Source organism: Lampris incognitus, chromosome 20 (genome assembly GCF_029633865.1).
Source record: "Lampris incognitus isolate fLamInc1 chromosome 20, fLamInc1.hap2, whole genome shotgun sequence".
Lineage (NCBI taxonomy): Eukaryota > Metazoa > Chordata > Actinopteri > Lampriformes > Lampridae > Lampris > Lampris incognitus.
This window is the reverse complement of record NC_079230.1, coordinates 23,660,090-23,683,743: the sequence shown is the minus strand read 5'-3', so window position 1 is coordinate 23,683,743 and position 23,654 is coordinate 23,660,090. Positions and strand designations below refer to the sequence as shown.

General features: G+C 46.1%; 1 protein-coding gene across 2 annotated transcripts; it reads left to right on the top strand.

Moving 5' to 3' along the window:
- Positions 1-3,654: 3,654 nt before the first annotated feature.
- Positions 3,655-18,137, top strand: LOC130130557 (carboxypeptidase Z-like). 2 transcript variants are annotated; one of them, XM_056300265.1, is made up of 11 exons: positions 3,655-3,800; positions 4,312-4,341; positions 6,459-6,833; positions 8,466-8,681; positions 9,782-10,011; positions 11,883-12,047; positions 12,294-12,452; positions 13,863-13,995; positions 16,042-16,181; positions 17,035-17,134; positions 17,379-18,137. In XM_056300265.1, exons 1-11 carry the CDS (start codon positions 3,689-3,691, stop codon positions 17,744-17,746), a joined length of 2,028 nt encoding a protein of 675 aa, XP_056156240.1. In that variant the 5' UTR covers positions 3,655-3,688; the 3' UTR covers positions 17,747-18,137. The 2 variants fall into 2 exon arrangements, with proteins under 2 accessions (XP_056156240.1, XP_056156239.1); XM_056300264.1 differs by having other exon boundaries at positions 8,463-8,681.
- The last annotated feature ends 5,517 nt before the right edge of the window (positions 18,138-23,654 follow it).

Here is a 23,654-nt window from a genome sequence, read left to right as displayed (position 1 = left end):
CCCCAAGATATTTAAATTTAAATAATAATACATTTTATTTGTGGGTGCCTTTCGGAGCACTCAAGGACACCTTACAGAACACAGTAAAAAAACAAGCAGCACTGTCTCAGACAGCATAAAATCAAAACAAAGCAGGTAGATAATAAAAAGTTAATACAACATAAGTATAAAATCATCTGCACATAACTCAGTGAAGCGTGGATCAGACTGAATATGGCAGTTTGAAAAGGTACGTTTTGAGATGGGATTGAAGGTTGAAAGAGAGTCAGTGTTGCGATTGTCTTGTGGGAGAGAGTTCCATAGGCATGGGGCAGAATGACTGAAGGCTCTAGACCCCATGGTAGTCAAGTGGGCCGATATTGTAATGAGTTGGAGAGCAGAAGAGGATCTGAGAGTGCGGGAGGACGTGTGGATATGAAAGAGTTCAGAAAGATACGAAGGAGCTGGGTTATTAAAGGCCTTAAAGGTGAGGAACAGGATCTTGAAGTTAGTACGGTATTGAAACAGGGAACCAATGGAGTTGCTGAAGAACAGGAGTGATGATCTATGGAAGGAGTTCTGGTAATGATACGGGCAGCTGAATTCTGGACCAACTGAAGTTTATGAAGACACTTGAGGAGAAGACCAAAGAGGATAGAATTACAGTAGTCAATACGGGATGGAACCAGGGTGTGAGTATGACTGACTATTAAATCAATATTTAAATCATTGATCCCACCCATCAAAAAATAAAATAAAAAATAAGATAAGGACCTTTTTGTCATTATACTGCTATGCAAGACAACAACACAATGAAATTACGATGGCACTCCCTGAATTTAAAAAAATATTAGAAAAATTAAAATGATTTAAAGAAGCTGAAACAACAGCACTGCTCATGGTGCTGTCCGGTGTGCAAATAAACAAACAATTACCAGGATATATTTAGCAGCAACAAGTAAACAAGTATGGCATATGGGCATATTGCACGGTACAGAGTTCAGTCAGTGGGGGAGTGGTATGTGTGTAAGTGTGCGTATGTGTGTGTGTTATAGTGGGTGGGTGGGTTGGGTGTCAGGCCATGTTCAACAGTTTGACAGCTTTGGGGAAGAAGCTGTTTTTCAGTCGTGTGGTGCGTGCATGTGTTGTCCTGTATTGCTTGCCAGAGGGGAGTAGTTTGAAGAGGTGGCGGACAGGATAAGTTTGCTCACAGATGAAGTTGGAGACCCTGTTCCAACATCGAGCCTGGTAGATGTCCTCAACTGCCAGCAGCTATGTTCCGATGATGTTTTGGGCCCTCTTGACGACCCTCTGCTAAGCTTTCTGGTTGAAGGTTCTGCGGCAGTCTGACTCTCCTCAGTTTCCTCAGAAAGTAGAGGCGCTGTTGTGCCTTCCCGATGGCAGTGAGGGTGTGTATGGTCCAGGAGAAGTCTTCTGTGATGTGTACCTCCAGAAGTTTAAAACTGTAGACTCTCTCCTCTGCCTCACCGTCAATGAACACTCAACCAGGATATGTTTTCCTTGTTGATATGTTTTCCTAAAGTCCACCACAATCTCTTCAGTCTTCTTGTTGTTAACGAGATTGTTGCCAGAACACCAGGTTTCGCACCTCATCCCGGTATGATGACTCATTGTTGTTAGAGACCAGGCCCATGACTGTCGTGTCGTCTGCAAACTTGATGGTGTTTGCTATGTGGACAGGTTGACAGTCATGAGTGAAGAGGGCTCAGAACACATCCCTGTGGAACACCAGTGTTCAGGGTGGAGGATGTATGTTTTGCTAAACTGACAGTCTAGAGACGGTTGGGCAGAAATCTGATCAAATAAATAAATAAACTGACTGAGGTGGAAAAGGTCTAAACAGAGATTTAGTGAGATCCATGATAGTAAAGGAATAATTCGAGTCAAAGAGACAAACTTTTCCTATTGAATCAATCTACCAAGTTCTGAAAACACAGGTGAGTTTCTAGACTCTTTTTTTCCAGTATATTAAGCTGTGTTAAACATGTGACTTACTGTATGACCCTCAGTTAGCCAAAGGTTGATATCTATACCCAAAGGCAAACTTTAGCCGTCTTCTTATGCCGCTGCTCTCACAACCCGTTGACTCACTTCAGTCATCAACAACAAGCCTCAGCTGCTTCCATCATCAGCTTGTTCCTACACTATTATGGGATATTACCATGCTGTTTAATAGGTCAGATGCGCCCCTAAAAAGGACCAAAGGATGCTTGTATGGCAGTAGATTGGTAAGTCAAACAAACTTTAAAAATTACACAACATAAGTTTATCAAACACAGGACAAAGCCAACAGGTTGGGCGGCACGGTGGCCCAGTGGTTAGGGCTGTCACCTCACAGTAGGAAGGTCCTGGGTTCGAACCTCGGGGTTGTCCAAGCTTGGGGGTCATCCCAGGTCGTCCTCTGTGTGGAGTTTGCATGTTCTCCCTGTGTATGCAGTGGGGTTTCTCCGGGTGCTCCGGTTTCCCCCACCATTAAAAAGAAACATGCATGTTAGGGTTTATACTCCCGTTTGTGCCTCTGACCGAGGCATGGGAAAAGAACGGGAGTTGGTCCCCGGGCGCAGCATGAAGGCGGCAGCCCACTGCTCCTAGCGACACAGATCACAGCTAGGATGGGTTCATTTGCAGTATTTGAATTTCCCCAAGGTGATTAATAAAGGAAACTTAAAAAAAATAAATTTGCTTTTTTTTTAAACAATAGATTGGAGTAGTTGGAGCCAGTGTTACATTATGCTGCACTTACTGGAAAAGGAAAGGCCTTTTTCTTAAAAAAAACAAAAAAAACAAAAAAAAACAGGATAGGGACCTGTATCTGTTTCTATTGGTGGAGAAATATGCCTGGTTTTCTCATTGACACTTAGGAGCTTTGACAAAGTGATCCACTTTAGTTCCAACTCCTGGAAAATCATCCAGCGGCTATAAAACCAGAAAGCAGCCTAATGTTTTGCTTTAGTCGTCTTAATAAATTGCATTACGTCTTTCATAAATTTTATAAGATTAACCCAATAAGATTTATTGCCTGCCAATTATTCAGTTTAGCCATCCGAACGGAAGATAGAGGGGGACAACCCAATTGCGCAACACAACTGTAATAAAATTTCCCTGCATTTCTCAGACATTTGTAATGGCAACAACAACCACGATGCTAACAATAATAATATTATTTTTAAAAAAAATTACAAAGGGCTTTGTAGACAATCATGAAACAAACAATGTGGTAAATCACTATGTTGGAAAGACCTTGAAAGAGGAAATTAATCTTGCCGGAATAAAACCATTTCCCCTTTATGTCATAACAATATTTGGTCACATATCTCTTCCTTGTCTATATGTAGTGAAAGATAATTGCAACAGAGGTGTTTGTGGTGTACACGTGCTGTGTAATTTTGTGTTATGTTGCATTGTGCAATATTATAATAGAAAGTATATGAAACAATATAACAGTTTTTAAAAAAAGAACAACACCAGGAGTCGACGCAGAACAGTAAAATCAAGTAAAGACGGTTTCCAAGAAAGTTTATGCTTCTGGGCTCCGCGTGCGTTGCGCTGTGCGCCGTTTCCTCTGTAATCCGATAGCGGGGCCGTAATGCCTGTACTAAAGGCGCCGGTGGGAAGTCTCTGGGAGTTTCTCCGCAGGAGTTACAAAGTGAAGAAGGCAGTGAGGGGGAGCGGGAAGTGCCACATCAAAATGGATTACAAGACTGGGAGGAGGAATATTAGGACGCTACTCGTCCTCGTGGAAATTCTCACACTTGTCTCTTGTGCTCCCCCGCGATGTCAGCCGGGAGACCAAATTCTAGGTAAAATAATATTTATATATGTATATATATTTATATTATAATGTTTACTTGTACTTTTGGACGTGCAGAGGAACCTGACGCATGCATTTAACATGGCATCCTCTAATGTGCAAGTCACGAGACCTTGCCTCTGTGTGTGTGTGTGTGTCTCATTTTGTTCCACGTTTCTGCACAAACTACATTTTTCTAATATTTGGCCTATTGGATGCAGACTTGCCAGGACTGTGTCTCGTTAAACCAAACCAAACCAAACCAAACCAAACCAAACCTCTAGCCCGCATGTCTGGGAGAGTGCGGCTACATACAAGCGAGTGAACACTTCCAAGGGTTCTGGGTATTAATAACGGGACTTTATTGACAGACAGGTATTTTGGAAGAGATGTTGGAGGGGGATAAGAGGTTCACATCAGAGGACTTTCTTACAGGCCGCCGGAAGCATGTAAAGGCACCATTCTGCCATCTAGCGTCTCATTCATGACAGTGACTGACGTGTTTATTTTTCTTTCTGCAGGACGATGTCAGGCGTCGGTTGAAGAGAAACGTAAGTAGGGTCTCTGATGCGGTCTTGGAGGAGGAGTTGAGTCCCGCACGTTGGCCTTGCAGCGTGCTGGCCGCTCAGCGAATTACAGTGAATGCACTGCAGATAGACATGCCATGTCAAAAGAAACCCAGACAATACTCAGCACGTTCAAATAAAAGGACCCCCCCCACCCAAAACAAACAAAACAAGCGAGATAATCCGTCACTACACATTAAGATGTTTCAACTTGGAGTTCTAGAAGCAACATAAAATCCCCCGTGCACCCGAAAGACCAGAATCTTAAATCCCCCCCGGGGATGGTTAAAGTGTTCTGATTCTGATAAGTTAAACTGCTTTGATTCTTCTAGTCTGAACTATCCAAAACATGCAGCAGACAAAAGCCCTTAAAGCAGCTCTCCCCAAAAAGCTCTCTCATGTACGTCATAACTGGTCTCATGTATGTTATAATCGGATAACTCAAGATAAGTTTTCTTCAGGTCAGTTCTTGATGAGTAAGAGGTTCTTGAAATAATAAAATACATTCCTGTGTGATTTTCAGACTCTCAGACACCGTTTTGCGTCGTAATGAAGGTAATGTGTGTGTCTTTAAGTGTCCGTCCTCTCAGTCAAAGCCTATTGGTTGTAATACATCACTGACACACGTGTCCCTGCCACACCGGAAGAGCCCGTCATCTAAAACCATCTCAGAGAGACTCAGGTGTATGGACTGCTGTTGAAGCCTGCACGGAAATGAGGATTTGAGGCTTTTAACAACAAAAATGATGAGATCATAAGTCACCCTGTGCCCAGTCCTAATGGAAAGTGTCTCGAAGGCAATAAAACCACCAGGTGTATTTTTAGATGATCAACGGCAGTATAAAATATTCAAATTCTAATTTCCAGTGATAATATAAATATTTGGGACTTGATGATGGAGGATGGTACAGGAAGCAGTGGGATTTAATGGTCGAGGTACGGGGTTGTGACCCTCGTAGCCTCTACAATATATAGTATATCTGCAGGTTATATAATTATCCAGTTTGCAGTATATCTGTAGGTAAGGGACAAGATTTTGGTGTCGGAAGCGTTCTGGTTTCCATTTTCATCGTAGTCCGTTGTGTGTTTTGCATGAAGAACTCAACAAGACTAAAACCACAAGTAAGTTTAAATATACAACTCTCAAGTTCATCTTTTGCAATTATGATAAAAGTAAAACAAAAGCCTACTTGCTTATTTTTTGGCTTAAAATAGGTACACTAAAAGTGCACTTGAGTAAAAAATTTTTCTATTTTTCTTTGCCCCAACCAAATGTAAAAAATTGTGTACTTTTAAGTGCATTTTTTTACGCAAACGTAAGTGTAAAACGTATACTAACTGGGAAGCTGAACATGTACATATAACTTGGAGTAACAAAGGTGATATAATTCTCTAATTTTCGAAGTGTAAAACTTGAGGTTGAGTTTCTTTAAAAGTTCACAGGCTATACGTTATTGTTTCTACCTGTATTGAAGAAATCCGAGTATACCATTCTCAAGTTAATCTTTTGTAAGTACAACAATAAAAATAAAGTGAAATAAAAGTACACTGATTTATTTTTAGTTTAGAAAAGGGACACTAGGGGCGTCTGGATAGCGTAGTGGTATATTCTGCTGCCCACCAGCACGGGGATCGCCGGTTCGAATCCCCGTCTTACCTCCGGCTTGGTCGGGCGTCCCTACAGACCCAATTAGCCGTGTCTGCGGGTGGGAAGCGGGATGTGGGTATATGTCCTGGTCGCTGCACTAGCGCCTCCTCTGGTCAGTCAGGGTGCCTGTTGGGAGGGAGAGGGGGAACTGGGGGGAATAGCGTGATCCTCCCACGCGCTACGTCCCCCTGGTGAAACTCCTCACTGTCAGGTGAAAAGAAGCAGCTGGCGACTCCACATGTATCGGAGGAGGCATGTGGTAGTCTGCAGCCCTCCCCGGATCGGCAGAGGGGGTGGAGCAGCGACCGGGACGGCTCGGAAGAGTGGGGTAATTGGCTGGATACAATTGGGGAGAAAAAGGGGGGGGGGAATCCGAAACAAAGGCCACTAAAAGAAAACTGGTGTAAAGTTTTTTCTCCAAGGTTGTATTTATTTATTTTTCTCCCCCCACCAGCCAAATGCACAGACATGCTGCTGTCCTACTGTGACGACATGGCGTACACCCAGACCATGTTCCCAAACCTCATTGGTCACCGGGTCCGTGAGGAGGCCGAGTCGAGCGCTGTGTACCTGCTGCTGAGCGTGGTGGACTCGCTGCTCAATGGAGAGTGCACCCCGGACATCCGCATGCTGGGCTGCTCCGTGCTCGCCCCGCGCTGCGAGAAGAACCGTGTGCTGAAGCCCTGCCGCAGCACCTGCGAGGCCGTCCGCAAAAGCTGCGAGCATGCCTTCGTGGGCATAGAGATGGCGTGGCCCTACTTCCTGGACTGCGACCGCTTCTTCGTCAGCGAACAGGAGGGCTGTTACAACCCCCTGGAGGGCCTCCGAGGTAGGGGCCCGTAGGTATCGCAGTCCTTGATCTAAGCCAGTGGTTCTTGACCAGGTCCTCAGGTGCCAGCAGTGCTGCCGGTTTTCTGTTCAGCCAGGTAGTTCATCACATTCACCTGTTGTTCCAGGTGTAAAACCTCCCGGACTGGAGGCTTGAATAACTGAAACAGCAGATGAAAGTAATTGAATGGCCAGTAGAATAGAAAACCAGCAGTGCTGAACTGCAGAAATACCTCGTCAAAACTGAGACAAAATTTAACATATTCAAGTGAGACAAGGGGCGGCACGGTGGTTAGCGCGGTCGCCTCACAGCAAGAAGGTCCTAGGTTCGAGCCCTGGGGTAGTCCAACCTTGGGGGTCATCCTGGGTCGTCCTGTGTGTGGAGTTTGCATGTTCTCACCGTGTCTGTGTGGGTTTGCTCCGGTTTCCTCCCACAGCCCAAAGACATGTAGGTCAGGTGAATCGGCCATACTAAATTGTCCCTAGGAGTGAATGTGTGTGTGTGTGTGTGTGTGTGTGTGTGTGTGTGTGTGTGTGTGTGTGTGTGTGTGTGTGTGTGTGTGTGTGTGTGTGTGTGTGTGTTTGTCAGCCCTGTGATGGCCTGGTGGCCTGTCCAGGGTGTCTCCCCGCCTGCTGCCCAGTGACTGCTGGGATAGGCTCCAGCGTCCGGTGACCCTGGGTAAGGATGAGCGGTTTGGCGAATGAATGAATGAATGAATGAATGAATGAATGACAGTGAGACAATCCCCAAAACAAGTAAGATAATCTGCCACTGCAGTGAGATACATCAGCAAGGTAAGATATCTTGAACCAAACTGAATATTCTTAAATCATGATAAATAATCACACATCGCCAGTTCTTGATGAGTATAAATGAATCTTCAAACAAGAGGATGAGACTGTCAGACTTGTTCAGATACACCGTTTTTGCAATGTGGTTTCACCTGAGGACCTGATTGAGAACCACTGTGAGTTGTGCAGACCCTGAACATGGTGTTTGGTATGACCGATCTGCAATGACTCATGTGGTATGAATCATCAGCCACAGCCAAAAACCTGTTATTGTACAAGTCTCTGGTCTTACTGAGTAGTTTTATAAACTTTTGGCTGAAGTAAGAGTTCTTGCTAAGACATGGCAGCGGTGTCCAACCATGTGGCACGGAGGGCCGTGCGTATGCAGGTTTCCATTCCAAACAACGATATAACAACTCATTTCACAGATTAGTCCCCCTCCATCTGGTTGAAAGTGTGCTAATATGTGAAACCAGCTGGTGTCGAGTTGGGTTGGAACGAAAACCAGCAAACACATGGCCACCCCTCGACACCAGCGCGCTTTTGGATGCAGCGATGAAAAAAGATCTATCGTTTTCAACATCGGCAGTTTTTTGACATTCGAGAAAGTCACACTGTTTCCTAGCGTTTTTTCCCCCCTTCAGTTGTCATCTGGTTAGCACACTCCTGCTCATGTGGAAAACCTTAATGTGCCTTACATCATGGTCTTCCACTCTCGACCCCTTTACTTCCTCGTGTCTTACAGTTGGGATGCTTTCCTGATTTCCCCAATGCTACACTTTCCTTCTGAGATGTGTAAAATTGTGTGACCAAAACATAACTTTATATCTTTTAACAGCAGAAGAAGAAGTGGAAGGCACTGAAAGCCTTCCTAGTGAGGAGCCCTCTACCATAATCCAGTTCTCCTATCACTCCAACACGCAGATGACAAACATCTTGAAGAAGACGGAGGCCCGGTGCTCCGATATCGCCGCCACCTACAGCATCGGACGCAGTTCAGAGGGCAAGGACCTGATGGTGATCGAGTTCTCAAGCAACCCCGGCCAACATGAACTGCGTAAGTGATTGGCTTCAACCTCTTGTTCTGTGTGACGTCAACCCCAAAGCAAGTTTAGCCCCATTTACACCAAGTGGGAACCACCGGGTCTGGAAGTTGAAGCCAATGCGGAAGTGCCTTAAGTTGTAGTTCTAACCGGGCCACTGGGTGGCTGGCACCAAAACATTTCCAGTCCAGCGTAAGTAAATGAGAGAATTCCCAACTTCTTCCTTCAAGTAGAAAGTCAGTACACTTTTTTCTACAAGTTGGGGCCTCAGTTGTTAAATTTGAGTCCGGTGCACATTTTGCGGGTGGGTATTTTGAAAATTAGCTAATTCATTAAGATGATATTGAGGATAAAAAAGTGGCTTGTTGAGGGCGTATATACCTTGATTGACAGGTCTGTCAGCCTGTCTGCCACCAAGGTTCCACCCCAGCTCCTCCCATTGTCCACCCTGTTGCCCATATTTGGAGTTTCTGGCTCCAACAACTGACAAGATGGCGTCAAGCGTAAAGCCTAACATTAGGCTTCAGGATGCCCCTTCAGAAACCAATGGGGGCTTTTGCATGTGCTACGTCCATCTTTTTTATTCAGTCTATTTTACACTTGGCATTTTATGCACTTTGTAGTGACTTAAGCACCTTTGCACAAATTGTCAAAAATATGTTTTTGGAAGGCGGATAGAAATCTGATTGCGCTCCTTGAGGGCTTTCCTATCCAATATGGCAGCTCCCCTGCTTGACCCCCCCCCCATGAAAATTAAATGGCTCAGAGAATCAGTTGCATTTACACTTGGTCAGTGTGCAGCTGAATTGGTTCAAACCACTGGATTAGTGGCCAACCCTCATACGTTTCACATGTGTCAACACCTGGAGTTGCATGTGAATAGGTGTGGCCGCATTGCTAAACCTGATTTTTGCCCCATTTACAGTACACCTAGTCCTTCAATGTGACTCGAGTATCTGGATTATATTCAGATAGGGATTAATCACTTAAGAATGTAAGTGTAACTGCACACGAGATGGGTTTAAAACCCAGACTGAAATTCGATCACCCTAAACCACTTCAGGGGCTGAATACACTTGGATGTTGACTGCTCGAATGTGAACCTTGTCCCCAGTTGAGCCTGAAGTAAAGTACATTGGCAACATACATGGGAATGAGGTTTTGGGCCGCCAGCTGTTGATCTACCTGGTCCAGTACCTGTGTTCTGAGTACCTGCTGGGCAATGAGCGTATTCAGACCCTCATCAACACCACCCGCATCCACATCCTGCCCTCCATGAATCCTGACGGATACGAGGTGGCCTCTGCTGGCCTTCAGGACAGCAACTACGCCGATGATGAGGAGGTATGTCTTAACACCCGGTGCTGACATTCACCTAAATTCAAATTAAATTGTTCCAACAGGACAACTTTGGTTTGTAGCCAGGGTTCAATTTAAATACCCAAGATAAATATACACAAGTTTTGCAATGACCACATAAAAACACGACATCTTAGACAAACAAACTCGCACCGCTTCGAGACAGAGTACTTTCAGGATTACTGTAAATCCAAACACGAAGAGCACAAGACAAAATGTTAGAAAAGCAACGACGGCCGCTCTGATGGCGGAGCGGAATAAACCGCCGGTCTTGCAGTCCGCTCGTCACGTGGCTGGAGGTTCGTATCCCAGACTCGCCGTAACCAGAGCATCCACGGGGTAAGGCATTCATTAGGCCACCCTTACCCAGGGATAGTGGGTGTAGATCGGTGTAGGGTTCGGGGACTCGTCGTTCTCCAGCGACCCCTCTGGCCCATCTGGGGGCCTGCAGCCAAGCAACCGAAAGCATTCTCCCTACGCCTCCTTCGCGGCCTGAAGGTGATGCAACCCATGCGAGGAGGCTTCAGCGTGTAAAATAGCGAGAGCAGCCGACACGAGTTTGAAGGAAGCTGGTGTAACGACTATCTCCTTCCTGAGGAAACGTGAGCCAGGGGAGTTATTCCACAAGACTCCCGGCCATATGCCATTGGGTTAATCGGGTGGGATAAGGGGAAAAACTAGTAATAAATTTATATAAAAAATTAATTTAAAAAAAGCAACGATAAGTGTGCAAGGATTATTCATTTTTAAGCAGAAAGAGACACACAAACAAAGGAGAGATTGTATGAAAGAGTTGTAATCATTTGTCCTACAGATTGATTTGTGTGCTTATATTTCGCCAAGCAGAACCAGATTAGACGGATCATTTGTAGATGATACAGGTGTTTTGTCAAGCACTTTGGAAAAGTTGTTTGGAAAAATCAGATATAAATGAAATTTAGTAATATTGTTGTTGTTGTTGCATCATTGAGATTTAGTAGACAAACTTGCTTGACCAATTCTCCCGGTGAATTAAAGGTACGATCCCGGGGCGTCCAGGTGGCGGGGCGGCCTATTCCGTTGTCTACCAACACGGGGATTGCCGGTTCGAATCCCCGTCTTACCTCCGGCTTGGTCGGGCGTCCCTACAGACACAATTGGCCGTGCCTGCGGGTGGGAAGCCGGATGTGGATATTTGTCCTGGTCGCTGCACTAGCGCCTCCTCTGGTCGATTGGGGCGCCTGTTACGGGGGGGTTGCGTGATCCTCCCAAGCGCTACGCCCCCCCTGGTGAAACTCCTCACTGTCAGGTGAAAAGAAGCGGCTGGCGACTCCACATGAATCGGAGGAGGCATGTGGTAGTCTGCAGCCCTCCCCAGATCGGCAGAGGGGGTGGAGCAGCGGCCGGGACGGCTCGGAAGAGTGGGGTAATTGGCCAAGTACAATTGTGGAGAAAAAGGGGGGGGGGATAAATAAATAAATAAAACATGAAAATAGGGCTTAGTGATTTACGTTTTACCTGTTGGTAAAGAATTTCCAACCGGCTAAATCTGGGCTAAATACCTCAAAACGCCGCTGCCTAAAATGATGAGATGTACAAAGACACGTCTGACAACAAGTAAAGTACTCTAATTTAACGTTACCGTTGTTATGATGATATCCCTGTCGGTGGCCATACGGGTCCAGTGCGTCCCTGATACGTCTTCCAGGTTCCTGAATCTTCTGTTTATTTTGTGAACACGCACGTTGTTTAACACGCGCAGTGCCGCGCGGTGACTGCTGGGACCCTGAGCAGGGGAAGCGGTGTGGATAATGGATGGATGGAGGGATGGATGGATGGATGGATGGATGTCGTCTAACGTTAAGCATCGATTTCAGAGTTCCAGATACAACAGCTGGGAAAATGTCGGCCGCAACAACGCCCAGAACATCGACCTGAACAGAAACTTCCCCGACTTGACGTCCGTCGTTTACAGCCGGCGGCGGCAAAAGCGCTACCGCACCGACCACGTCCCAATCCCAGACTCTTACTGGTTTGGTAAGGTACAGTACGACTCCTTATCCATATATATCCTCCGTACATATAAGACAACACAGGAGCTTATTATACAGGGGAATACTAGTCAGCAGTCAAAGTGCTGTGGCAGCAAGATATTTCACCTGCAGAGGCAACGAGGAGACTTCAGGATTTCACTTCAAGCCAGAACGTGTTCTCATCAGGACCGATTTTGATTTTTTTTTGTTTTATAATCTAATGTTATGCTTTATGTCAATGATGCTGTCAATCAGGTGGCGCCGGAGACTTACGCCGTGATGAAATGGATACGGTCCCTTCCCTTTGTGCTCTCCGCTAACTTCCACGGAGGAGACCTGGTGGTGTCCTACCCCTATGATCTCTCCAAACACCCTCTGGGGCACAACCTGTTGTCCCCCGCTCCAGACGAACAGGTGAACTGGATCTGGGAACACGTTTTTCCTACTTGCTTGATGTAGGGAAGAGGTCATACGGAGAAGAGAGGGGGAATTATACCATGTTAGATGTGATGGATGAAGGTGGGAGTCCAGAGTATCTCGCAACTCCCCATCGTACTGATGGTCCTTGTGAATTTCTACCCTGCTGCCATGTTGGCGTTTCCAAGTGGGTTGAGCTGATATCCAAATATTAGGTCAGTGGATGACACTGCACAACAGGCTACCAACGATGGGTGGTGGAGGATGATAAAAAAGGGCATCCGAGTAGCATAGCACTGTATTTTGTTGCCTACCAACATGGCGATCCCGGTTCGAATCCCTGTGTTGGCTCCGGCTTGGTCGGGCGTCCCTACAGACACAATTGGCCGTGTCTGTGGGTGGGAAGCCGGATGTGGGTATGTGTTCTGGTCGCCGCACTAGCGCCTTCTCTAGTTGGTCGGGGCGCCTGTTCAGAGGGGAGGGGTAACTGGGGGGAACAGCGTGATCCTCCCATGCACTACATCCCCCAGGCGAAACTCCTCACTGTCAGGTGAAAAGAACTCCACCTGTCGGAGGAGGCATGTGGGTAGTCTGCAGCGCTCCCCGGATCGGCAGAGGGGGTGGAGCAGCAACCGGGACAGCTCAGAGAGCGGGGGGGGGGGGGGATTGGCCAGGTACAATTGGGGAGAGAAAGGGAGGGGGATCAGTGCTCAGAGATGGGTGATTCCAGTTCACTTTTGGGACACGCGTGTTCTCGCTGGCCCATTTCTCTCCTGTAATGTGTCGCCCTCTAAACCTCAGAAGGGGAACTTTCTTAGTTTTCAACATTATCTCTGTGTATATGCTGCAGGGATAACACTCAAGCTGAGCAGTTTTCTGTCTGTCTCCGAAATTGTGAGGGAAAATGACGTCACTGGCGGACAATTGCCGTCTCTCATCGTCCTTATATGACAGTCAGTGACATCTACTGCAGTAGCTGTGTGTTCTGACGTCATTTGCATTTTCCTAGACAATAGAGTCTGTTCTGATAACTGGAGATAGTCGCAAACCAGGAAGTAAGGGTTGTAGTTTTAAAATTGTCCCCCAGTGACATCACTGGTGGACACCTTGCCACATAATCCCAATGGTGTTTCAGAGACACACAGAGGAGTGAACAGTATTATGGCTGTTAACGGGGTGTTATCCCTACAACATGTGTGTGTGTATTTATGGAGAGAGAGCGATACAGTTGAAAATCGTGGTTGTTTCACCTAATAGTGTCTCAGTGTGTTAAAGACAAAGCTTGTGTTGAACGATTCATTGTAAAAGCGTCATGGCTGGCAGTGAAGTGACAGTGGAAGCGTTTAGCTTGTGTACGTGTTTTGCTTTTCACGTTTACCCTCGTTCATCAGCTTTCAACCTCCACAGGTGTTCAAGCTGCTCAGCAGAACCTACGCTAACGCTCATCCCACAATGGCAAACGACACCGAGTGGTGCGGCACGTCTCGTCACAGTGAGGGAGGGATTGTCAATGGAGCCAAGAGGCTCAGCGTCGCGGGGGGTAAGTAAACGGGGAAACACGGTGTACCACGGCGAATCCAGCTGAATTCCTTGTATATGCAAACTTACTTGGTGTTAAACCGAACTTGACTTGCTGTGTTGACTAATCTGCCAATGAGAGGTGCTGATAGATGTTAATAGATGTTAATAGATGTTAATAGATGTTGCCAATAGAGATTGCTCTCAGAATAGTGACGCATCAGTTGACCCAGTATCTTCAGCATGTGTTGTAGCAGGAAGTAAAAGACCATCTAAAAGCTCACCTATTTGTATTTCAAAGTGGTCAAGTTTTAGTCTATCGTAAATTGAATAAAGGAAACTGTGGCCCTGTGTGATGGACTGCCGGCCTCTCCAGGGTGTCCCCCCCCGTCTGCCGCCCAGTGACTACTGGGATAGGCTCCAGCATCCCCGTGACCCTGAGAGCAGGATAAGCGGTTCAGATAATGGATGGATGGATGTTACAAAAGTTGGATGTGGATGATCTCTCTCTCTCTCTCTCTCTCTCTCTGTCTCTCTCTCTCTCTGTCTCTCTGTCTGTCTCTCTCTCTCTCTCTCTCTCTCTCTCTCTCTCTCTCTCTCTCTCTCTCTCTCTCTCTCTCTCTCTCTCTCTCTCTCTCTCTCTCTCTCTCCCTCTCTCGCTCGCTGTCTCTGTCACTCTCTCCCTCTCTCCCTCTCTCTCTGTTGCTCTTACTCCCCCTCTCTGTCGCTCTCTCAAGCCCCCTCTCTCACTCCCCCCATCGCTCTCTCAATCCCCCTCTCCATTACTCTCACTTCCCCCCTTCTCTCACTCCCCCTCTGTCGCTGTCTTACTCCCCCTCTCCCCCTCTCTGTTGCGCTCTCACCCCCTCTCTCTAACTCCCCCCTCTTTCTGTCACACTCTTACTCCCCCCTCTGTCGCTCTCTCACGCCCTCTCCCTTTCTTTCGCTCTCACTCCCCCTCTCTCTCACTCCCCCCTCTCTCTTATTCCCCCTCCCCCCCGCTATTGAAAGAGAGAAAACAAAGTGTAATTTCTAGCTACATGCTGACCTCTACCGTTCAGTTATGTGAATAACAACTATAATTTGTCGTGGTTATTCCCAAAACATAAACATGTGATATAGTTGATATTCACATGACGTAACACCGTAATGTAGCTGATATTCACGTAACCTTTGGCTGGTCTGTGTTACGTTCCCCGTTAAAGGTCCAGGGGATGAGGGGAAGTAAAGAAAAAGAGAAGTATCCCGGGGGAATAAGAAAGGTGGGAGGCGGAACCAGGTGTAAAAAAACAAACAAGTTTATTAACAAAAACTAACCCTAAGCCAGTATGTACAGCAAAAGAGCAACTGAAGGCGCTGGCTCTTAAATAACCAAAAGTCAGATCAGACTGAAAAAAGAAACAAAAACAACAGCACAGGTTTCACCCTCCTGCTGACGGAGTTAGCACAGGTTTCACCCTCCTGCTGACGGAGTTAGCACAGGTTTCACCCTTCTCTTCCAGCAGTGCTGACTACAAACAAAAGAGCTCTCTCTCTCTCTCTCTTTGGCTGCCAACAATGGCCCACTGGGCGTCTCTCTCCAAGTTTTATACCCAGCCGATGAGGGACTGGAATCACCTGGGCTCAACCAGCAGCTCCACGGGAGGCGAGGCATTACCTGGAGAGGGAAAATCACACACAGACACAACACACGGCACTAGGACCCTAACACCCCCTCCCATAAAAACAAACCCTAGGCTTGTATACAAGAGGGAATTGCACACATACTCAACACACGGCACTGGGGCCGTAGCAGTCTGTAAATGTAGAAATTTGGATAGTGTGTGTGTGTGTGGGGGGGGGGAGAGGGGGTCTTTAATTTCAGACGTGAACACTTAACAAACCAGTCAATATCTATCAGTCCCAGATGCTACAGGACAGTATGGCTCCTCAGTTCTTATAATAGGAATATGTACAGTTTACAGTATTGATGGGTATCCGTACAAAGGTGAAAGCTAATTTCTATGGGGCCATTGCAGTTATACGCTTTTGCTTTATTTTCTTATTTTTCATATCTGCCCTTGGTCAGGTATGCAAGACTTCAACTATCTCCACACCAACTGCTTTGAGGTAACTGTGGACTTGGGTTGTGATAGATTCCCTGCTGAAGAGGAGTTGTACAGCGGCTGGCAAGAAAACAAGGAGGCACTGCTTTCATTTATGGAGTCGGTGAGAGCGTGTCCTAATTTCCTGTTATTGCTACGTAGTTCTGCCCCGCGTAGTTTGGGAGGGTACTCGACTAGCATGGCTAGAATTGGATTTAGCTGATCTTGTATCACCATGAAAATCCGCTCAGTTTCTAGATAATCTCCTGTTTAGCTGTAGATTTTTTTTGGGGGGGGGGTTACGCCTCCAAAAATGCTTGTGAGTGAAATCATCTTAAAATATTAAATGTGTTGCTTTTTTATTTAACATTATCCCAATTGGTAGCAAAATTGGCAGATTGCATTTTTTGCTGCACCCCCACCATTATTCTCTCTTAGTCTGTCCCTCATATTCCATCACTTGGCATTGCCCATGAGGTTTCGTTCACGGTAGGATTTCACAAACACCATTAACAGAGATCCAAGTGAGACGCGCTCCATCATCCTCAACATGTTCAAACAAATCAGTGTTTTGATAAACGTTAAGTGTTTCTGATGTATCAGCTAGTTTTTCTGGGTTGTCTGCTAGCTTAAAACACGCTCCAGACGAGCTAACGCTAGCTCTGTTGAGCCGGTGCAGAAGCGTTTGTTTTTCAATGTCAGTGTTAAGAGTCCAGCCTGGATATGATGTAAATGATATATAATGTTAGCTACTCAACTGAAAACGTGCAGTCAATACAAGACCTACTTCCGATTACAAATTTACGACGCCCGTATCGTTCTGTTCACGTCACACGCCCAAGTCAACACAACGGCTGTGCTTCCCATCTGTTACACAATGTGTCCTTGTGTTTTGACTGTAGCTCTTTTCCCCAGGTGCACGAGGGTGAAAAGGCCTGTTTTGGCTGATGTGTCTTGTGTGGTGTTGTGTTACACAGGCCCATCGCGGCATCAAAGGCCTTGTAAGAGACGAGAGCGGGAACGGGATCAAAGGGGCGAGGATATCAGTCATGGGAATAAGACATGACATCACCACAGGTAAAACTGATCAACGGACTAACGAGCAGCGTCACTTCCACTGAGGGAACGCTGGTACGTTTCAGGTATCGAGTTCGCAAAAGCCATCAGCAAAGCTTTGTAGGGGAGTCCAGTTTCTGGTCCGGTGTAGATCCCTGTCGTATAGCCACACTATGAAAAAAGTGACAAAACGGTTTTGCCCTTTTCAAAAAAAGCGACCTGTGGCCTCTTATGTCAAAAAGCAACCTCTCCTCTCTTTCTACAGCTGAAAACGGAGACTACTGGCGCCTTCTCACCCCCGGCGTCCATGTCCTGATCGCCAAGGCCCCGGGCTACACCCGAGCCATGAAGAAGGTCCACCTACCGGCTCACATGCGTCAGGCGGGCAGGGTGGACTTTGTGTTGCAGAAGGCCACCCTGGAGCCCGACATGGTCAAGGAGGAGGAGGAGGAGGACTACGGCCTCCCGTCCATGGGCACCTACGACCGCTTTGACCCTTACAACCAGTATGAGCGCTACACTGTCTCCGAGCTGAGTCAGAATCAGGCGGAGCGGTCGGAGAAGCCCTGGTGGTGGGGCTACTTTGTGCGTTCGGGAGATAGGTCCCCCACCTGGCTGCTGAGAAACTTCTAGAACTCATCCGGAGAAGAGTGACAGGACAGGCATCCTTTCCTTTTTCTATAGCACATAATTCAATTTATCATGACAATAACACGCGGTTCGTTGTTGGTGCGTCGCAGTGGGAAATGTAGGGAAGCTGGTTGGCTGGCCGTCAAATAACCACCCTCCATGTTACGTATAATATAATCTACTGTGTATCTGTGCAGCGCTCTAGATAACATTGAGTACGTAAACCTTCAGCCTTTGTAAGCCTGTCTTTTTTATTGTATGCACCTGACAATCACACTCCCACACTTTATAACCACGAGGAAAGACAAGGATATGGAAGACTTATATTTTTATGTTCACAATACCACGTAAATAAATGTTGTATCAACACCACATTTTGCATTTGTCAGTGAATTTAACCAGCGTTTGAGTCATTTCAGCTAAGTACAAACTCACTGCTCAAATAATCAGATCTAATATTTTTTACTCCCTGATAATGTAGATATAGTAAGTTGTAATGAGTATAAATAAACGCTAGAGGGCAGTGTAATGCTACTTCTGAGTCGAATAGCTATTCTGCCAAACCAACGTTTACTTATGGGACATATGGAAATGCACCATATGTAAAAGTATCAGTTGAGGAATTTATATGCAGGTCTGCCATGACACGTTAATTGGGGTTAATCTCTGATTGGTTTTAAAGATTCACAAGACTTCATTTCATTTCTGCTGCTTGTCTTGAAACGCAGCTCACGGTGTGGAGACAAGCGAACCGTGAGCCATCGCTTATCCACCCCCCTTATTGATGAGCATAGCCAGGAAGAAATATAAAGAAGGAATACCAAGTCACAGGCGTTGTGTTATGTAGAGTAGCGTCACAAGTCTGAATTGTCTCCCGTATTTACACCTCCCTGTCTCAGTGCGGTAGGTAGCGAGACGTCCTGACTTCTGAATGTAAGAGATATTCTCATATCGACATTTCCTGCATTGACCTTGGGCTAACCCTAGCCCCGTTCATAACATTAATATGACTGCATAAATGATAACCAAAGCCCAGGGACACCAAGTGCTCACTGCAGAACTTCGCTCGCTTGCAGAAATTCAGGAGAATCGTTGTGGGACGGCACAAAGGCCAAACAGGAATTTTTCATACATCTGTGCATCTTTACCACCTTTGACCACTGATTTTTATTTTAATTTTTTTTAAATGAACACAGTTTGCAGTCTTTGCAAGTATTTTATGATCATATGGTGTAAATAATCCAGTACTTTATAATTCTCAGCCTACTGTGCCGTGCAACGTGCATGTAGGTTTAAAAAAAAAAAAAAAGGCGGCAGAAACACTTCATTAACATCCCACACATCTTAACAGGAGTAATGTTTTGTCAACTCCAAATCTGGACCTAATTTATGTTTGTGTACGTTTCCAGATGTCAGCTTTCTCGACGCGCTAATCTATGGCCTGGATACTCCCTGCTGTATAGGGGAGCTTGTGTGCGGCCCATGTGTTGACCCTTAATGGCTCCTATAATAACGGCGCTGATCAAAACAGAGCAAACAGGAAACTCGCCGGCCAGTTTAAAGCAAGAATCGTCTTGCAGGTACAAACGCTGCGTGTTGTAAATGACGTCTAATAATGTCTAATGGTGTCTAATTTAGCACACGTCTCGCTGTTTTCTCGGCCTGACATCCCGTGTGACCTAGAGGTCACAGATAGGTGTGTTTTTAACGATGCGGCTACATTAATATATCATGATAGTAGGACAATCAAGGTTATCATCATCATCATCGACGGACCCGGATCACCTCATCATCACGTTATGATTGCTCCTCTTTTTCGGAGCACTTACTGATTTTCAATGATCACGGTGTTTTTTTTTCTTCTTCTATTTTTATAGATTTATTGATTCAAAAATGGGTGTTAGTAGTAAAAAATATCCCGAGGGACCCTGTAATGTATGCGATAATATTGAGACCGTGCATCTGGCATGCGATAATTCATAATCAGCCGCTGTGATGCAGTTTCATAACGTGTAATGTGTAATTGGTGGGAGTATGAAATGGCGTGCATAAATGCTAATACATACTAATAGCATGCATGCATGCATGCTAATCCTTGCAATATCCTATTAGCATTACATAGTTGTTTTGCTCTCCGCTTTTTTCATTATTCTTAAGCCGTGAAATTCTCAGGGGTCTCAGTGAAACGTACATTTTTTTTTTGTGCAAATTTGTGAAGTTGGTTGCCCTTGTTGTGCAAAGGTCACCTCCCAGTCGCCTATCGTATTTCTGGAATGCGGGACGTTAATGCCATTAATTTCAGTGCCACAGTCTGCTACTGTCACTGTCACACAGACAGCATTGCCAGGGCGAGGTCAAAGCCGCGGCGAACACAATGCACCGCAGTCTAATAGGCCGGACGGGCCTCGGCCTCGCCCCCTGCAAGAGAACGACTTGTTGGACTTGTCACATGCTTTTTCAGCGAGTGGGACAATCCCATGTAGGATTGACCCTGCCTGTTTTACAGGGACCTGCTCCTCAAGCTACCCATGTGAGCTGGGGTGCCGGGTTACCAATTACATGGGGAGGCTGAGAAAGTAGCGTTGAGCTGCCCTACCCTGCCATGTTGTATTAGCATCAGCTGGCTGGCAGGTAGGTAAGCAATGTCTCATTTCGGTTCAATAAAGCTGCTTACTGTTCTCAGAGACGCCGTAATACTGTAACGCCACCGCCCCCCCCCCTATAGGAGTAGACGGGTGTTAAAGGCCCCATCCCGCAGAGCGCCCCCTGTGGTGGCAGCGTCACCTCGCCATTTCACTTACTGTTTACTTTCGAACCGGTCGGCTGCCGTGTGCACAGTTTGTGGGTTTAAACGAACAACAAAGACGGAAAGTGTTTATACTCTAATTTTGCTTGAAAGTGCTCAACATCCTTCAATAATTTGCGGACATATGTGCTGATTAAAGATTCAGGGATTCCTGCGTTGGGACCTCCACGTGGAGAAAAACCTCGACAGCAGTACCACATTTCAAATTCAGTGTATGGCTGGCTAACACGGGACAGTCGTCCGGAGTCAGATTTCATTTAAAGGTTTGAAATCCTAAAAGTATGCATCGTTCCAGCCCCAGTAACCCTTTTGAGTTGAGAAATGGGGGGATGAACCCATTGACCTCTCAGCCAAAACAAACAAACAAACAAACAAATGTAAGTGAGACAGAAATTACGTGTAATGGTCTACGCAGCAACTCATTCAGAGAGAGTCCGTGGAGGTTAATGCTGATAAATACTTTACAAATACAAAGTATTTGGCCTTCAGCTGTGTTTTCTGAGGGGTATTCCCCCACATGAATATTTGTGAAAGTTCTGGTATCGTTAGCGTTTCTCAAGCTGTGAAAATGATAAAAATGACTGAATGGGGGCGCCCTGGTAGCTCACCTTGTAGAGAGTACCACCTGTCAAGGCCGAGTCCCCACCGTAGAGGCCTGTGCTCGAACCCGGCCGGGGCCCTTTGCTGCATGTCATCCCGTCGCTCTTTCTCTCTGTCTGCTATCAAATTAAGGCAGAAAATAATCTTTACAAGAAACGACCTAATGAAGGCTAAGGCTGATGCAAGAGCAGGTTTGGATGTTAGAACAAGAGTTATGCCCCCCCACACACACACACAAAACACAGGTTGACATGCACAGTACACAAAGATTCACACACACACACACATTCACCCATAAATATGCACAAACACGTCTTCACTCATACACAAGCACACATGGGTATGCACACAAATAAATGAATGACTGGTGTATGCACAGTACAAGTGCACACAGACACAAAGAAACTACATGCAAATTCAGTTAAGTTGGGTTTCTAACACCTAGCTATCTGTCCGTCTAGTTGGCCTAACTGAGATCAGTTTCTCATGACGAAGGAACATATCTGGAGATGCGGGTAACTTATGAGATACGGGCTTGAAGACAGGACTACACTGAATTCCTCTCATCGAGAAAGCTGTAATATCCTGTCAGAACGAACAACCAATCCGGTTCGTTTTGTTTGGGTGAATTTATGTACTGCACAGGATTTGCAGGGCAGAGGTGGTGTAACAGGAATCGGCTTGCACAGCCGGGCGAGGGTGTGTGTTGCCTACAGCAGTGTGACTCAGTACAAAAAGACAATCATTATCACACTCATTCACACAAAGGCGTCTACTGGGATAGAACGTAGACCATAAACAACCTCTTTTCATTCATAATTTCCTCTTGGGTTTTGTTGTGGGTGCACCTCATACACCTTTGCGTTTGCACACTGAACTTCTGTACCGCACCACCAAAGCTCTGTGAATGTGCGTAGATTAACTTTTTATGAGCCTTACAGGGGCGATTCCCTGTGCCCTGCCAAACTCGCATAATTGCAAAAACAGCATTTCATTTCCTAATAATGGCTCAGTGTCAGGTCTAATTCAGTCCGCTTGTTCGGCAGCGGCAATTACCGAATCGTACATGTGCAGACAACTCCTCCGGTGGGTGATAATAAGCCACTTTCTTTGTTAAAGACCCTGAACAAACTCGGGAGGAACACATGAAGCAGAGATAATGCGACAAGTCGAGCGTGAGTGTATACAAAAACCCACCAATTGTCCCTATGAAAAAAACTCCTCAACTATGACAAGGGCAGGTCCAACTGGGTTGGGGGTGATTCCACTTTAATAGCGTTGGGATCTCTCAAGCACGACAGAATATAACCACAGAAATTCTCGTCTGTGCGTCCTGTCTATGAAAATAATTCCCTTTTGAAATTAAAGAGGTGCCGGCAGCCCGGTAGACTACTGGTGGTTTCTGCAACATGGCAGCCACATTGACAGCTGGCAGGTTTTCTTTGTTGAATGATTTTTTTAACTGCTTTATTTAATCTTACTCCAGAAGCGTGACGGTCAGAGGTCACTGTACAGAAGGGCCACCCGGATTAATTTGACAGTCAGACCCTTTCCCGTGGATGACCAGTTAGATCCAGCCGCCATGTTTGTTGACATACTGGTCATTAGTCTGTTTGTGTTCACTGGTTTTGATTTATTTTGGAAACGCTCTGGTACTTCCGTACAACCGAGGGACAAAAGTTGAGGCCTGTATGAGGACAGCTGCCTCTCCTTTGGCCCCTGGCCTTTTCCTCACTCACTCACGTAGACCTGACTCCAGCGTACTACCCATTTAGACCTACTTAACGAGGAAGACATGCTTCACATGAAAGCAAAGCAAATCCAGGTTTGCTTTGAGGGGGACATTAGCCTCTACAAAAAGCCCTTTTAGGGTCAAATGTATAAATATCTATTTTCTTCTGATGCGATGCACCTAAGTCACTCACAACCTGACTTTTAGTCTCACGTTTAGCTGCACCGTCCGTAGTGTATTGTACCCTATTGCTATCCGTAGCTGGAGGAACCCGGATGTAAAAAAAAAAGCCGTGTGGTTGTTCTGCACGTGACATGGGAGACACGAGTAAAGTTGACTGGAGTTGGAGTTCAAGCGCCCTGGCATTTGTTCTAATATACGAACAGGCATAACACCGTCTGTGTAGATTTGTGCCAGAATATTGACAGGATATATTTTTTTCTGCACTTTCCCAAATATTCCCTCTCCCAGGGTTGCCCGCCTTGGTAACCAGGCCGGAGGGAGATTTTGCTTAACGTTAGCCAGCTAACGTAATGTAACGTGCATGGATAAGTAGACACGCTGGCCACTGGCTCGCAGGTCTGATCCTTTAGTCGAGCGGTTAGCGATGTCTCCTGCGGTGCGGGCGATACGGGTTCGCTTTCCCGGCCGCGGCAGTTCCTGTGGTTGCGTTGTCCCCCGAATTCGCTACAGTAAGCTAGCTGGCTGTTTACAGAGCATTATTCAACACAGACTTAAGCATCGCGCCAATCAGGGAGTAATGTAACCGGTTG

What these genes read in the sequence shown, in the direction of transcription:
- LOC130130557 (XM_056300264.1), top strand. Translation starts at nt 3,689, where the DNA reads ATGGATTACAAGACTGGGAGGAGGAATATTAGGACGCTACTCGTCCTC. An exon ending in CCCCCGCTCCAGACGAACAG is followed by an intron (nt 12,453 to 13,862) that starts GTGAACTGGATC and finishes CAACCTCCACAG; the next exon opens with GTGTTCAAGCTGCTCAGCAG. An exon ending in GAGGCTCAGCGTCGCGGGGG is followed by an intron (nt 13,996 to 16,041) that starts GTAAGTAAACGG and finishes GCCCTTGGTCAG; the next exon opens with GTATGCAAGACTTCAACTAT.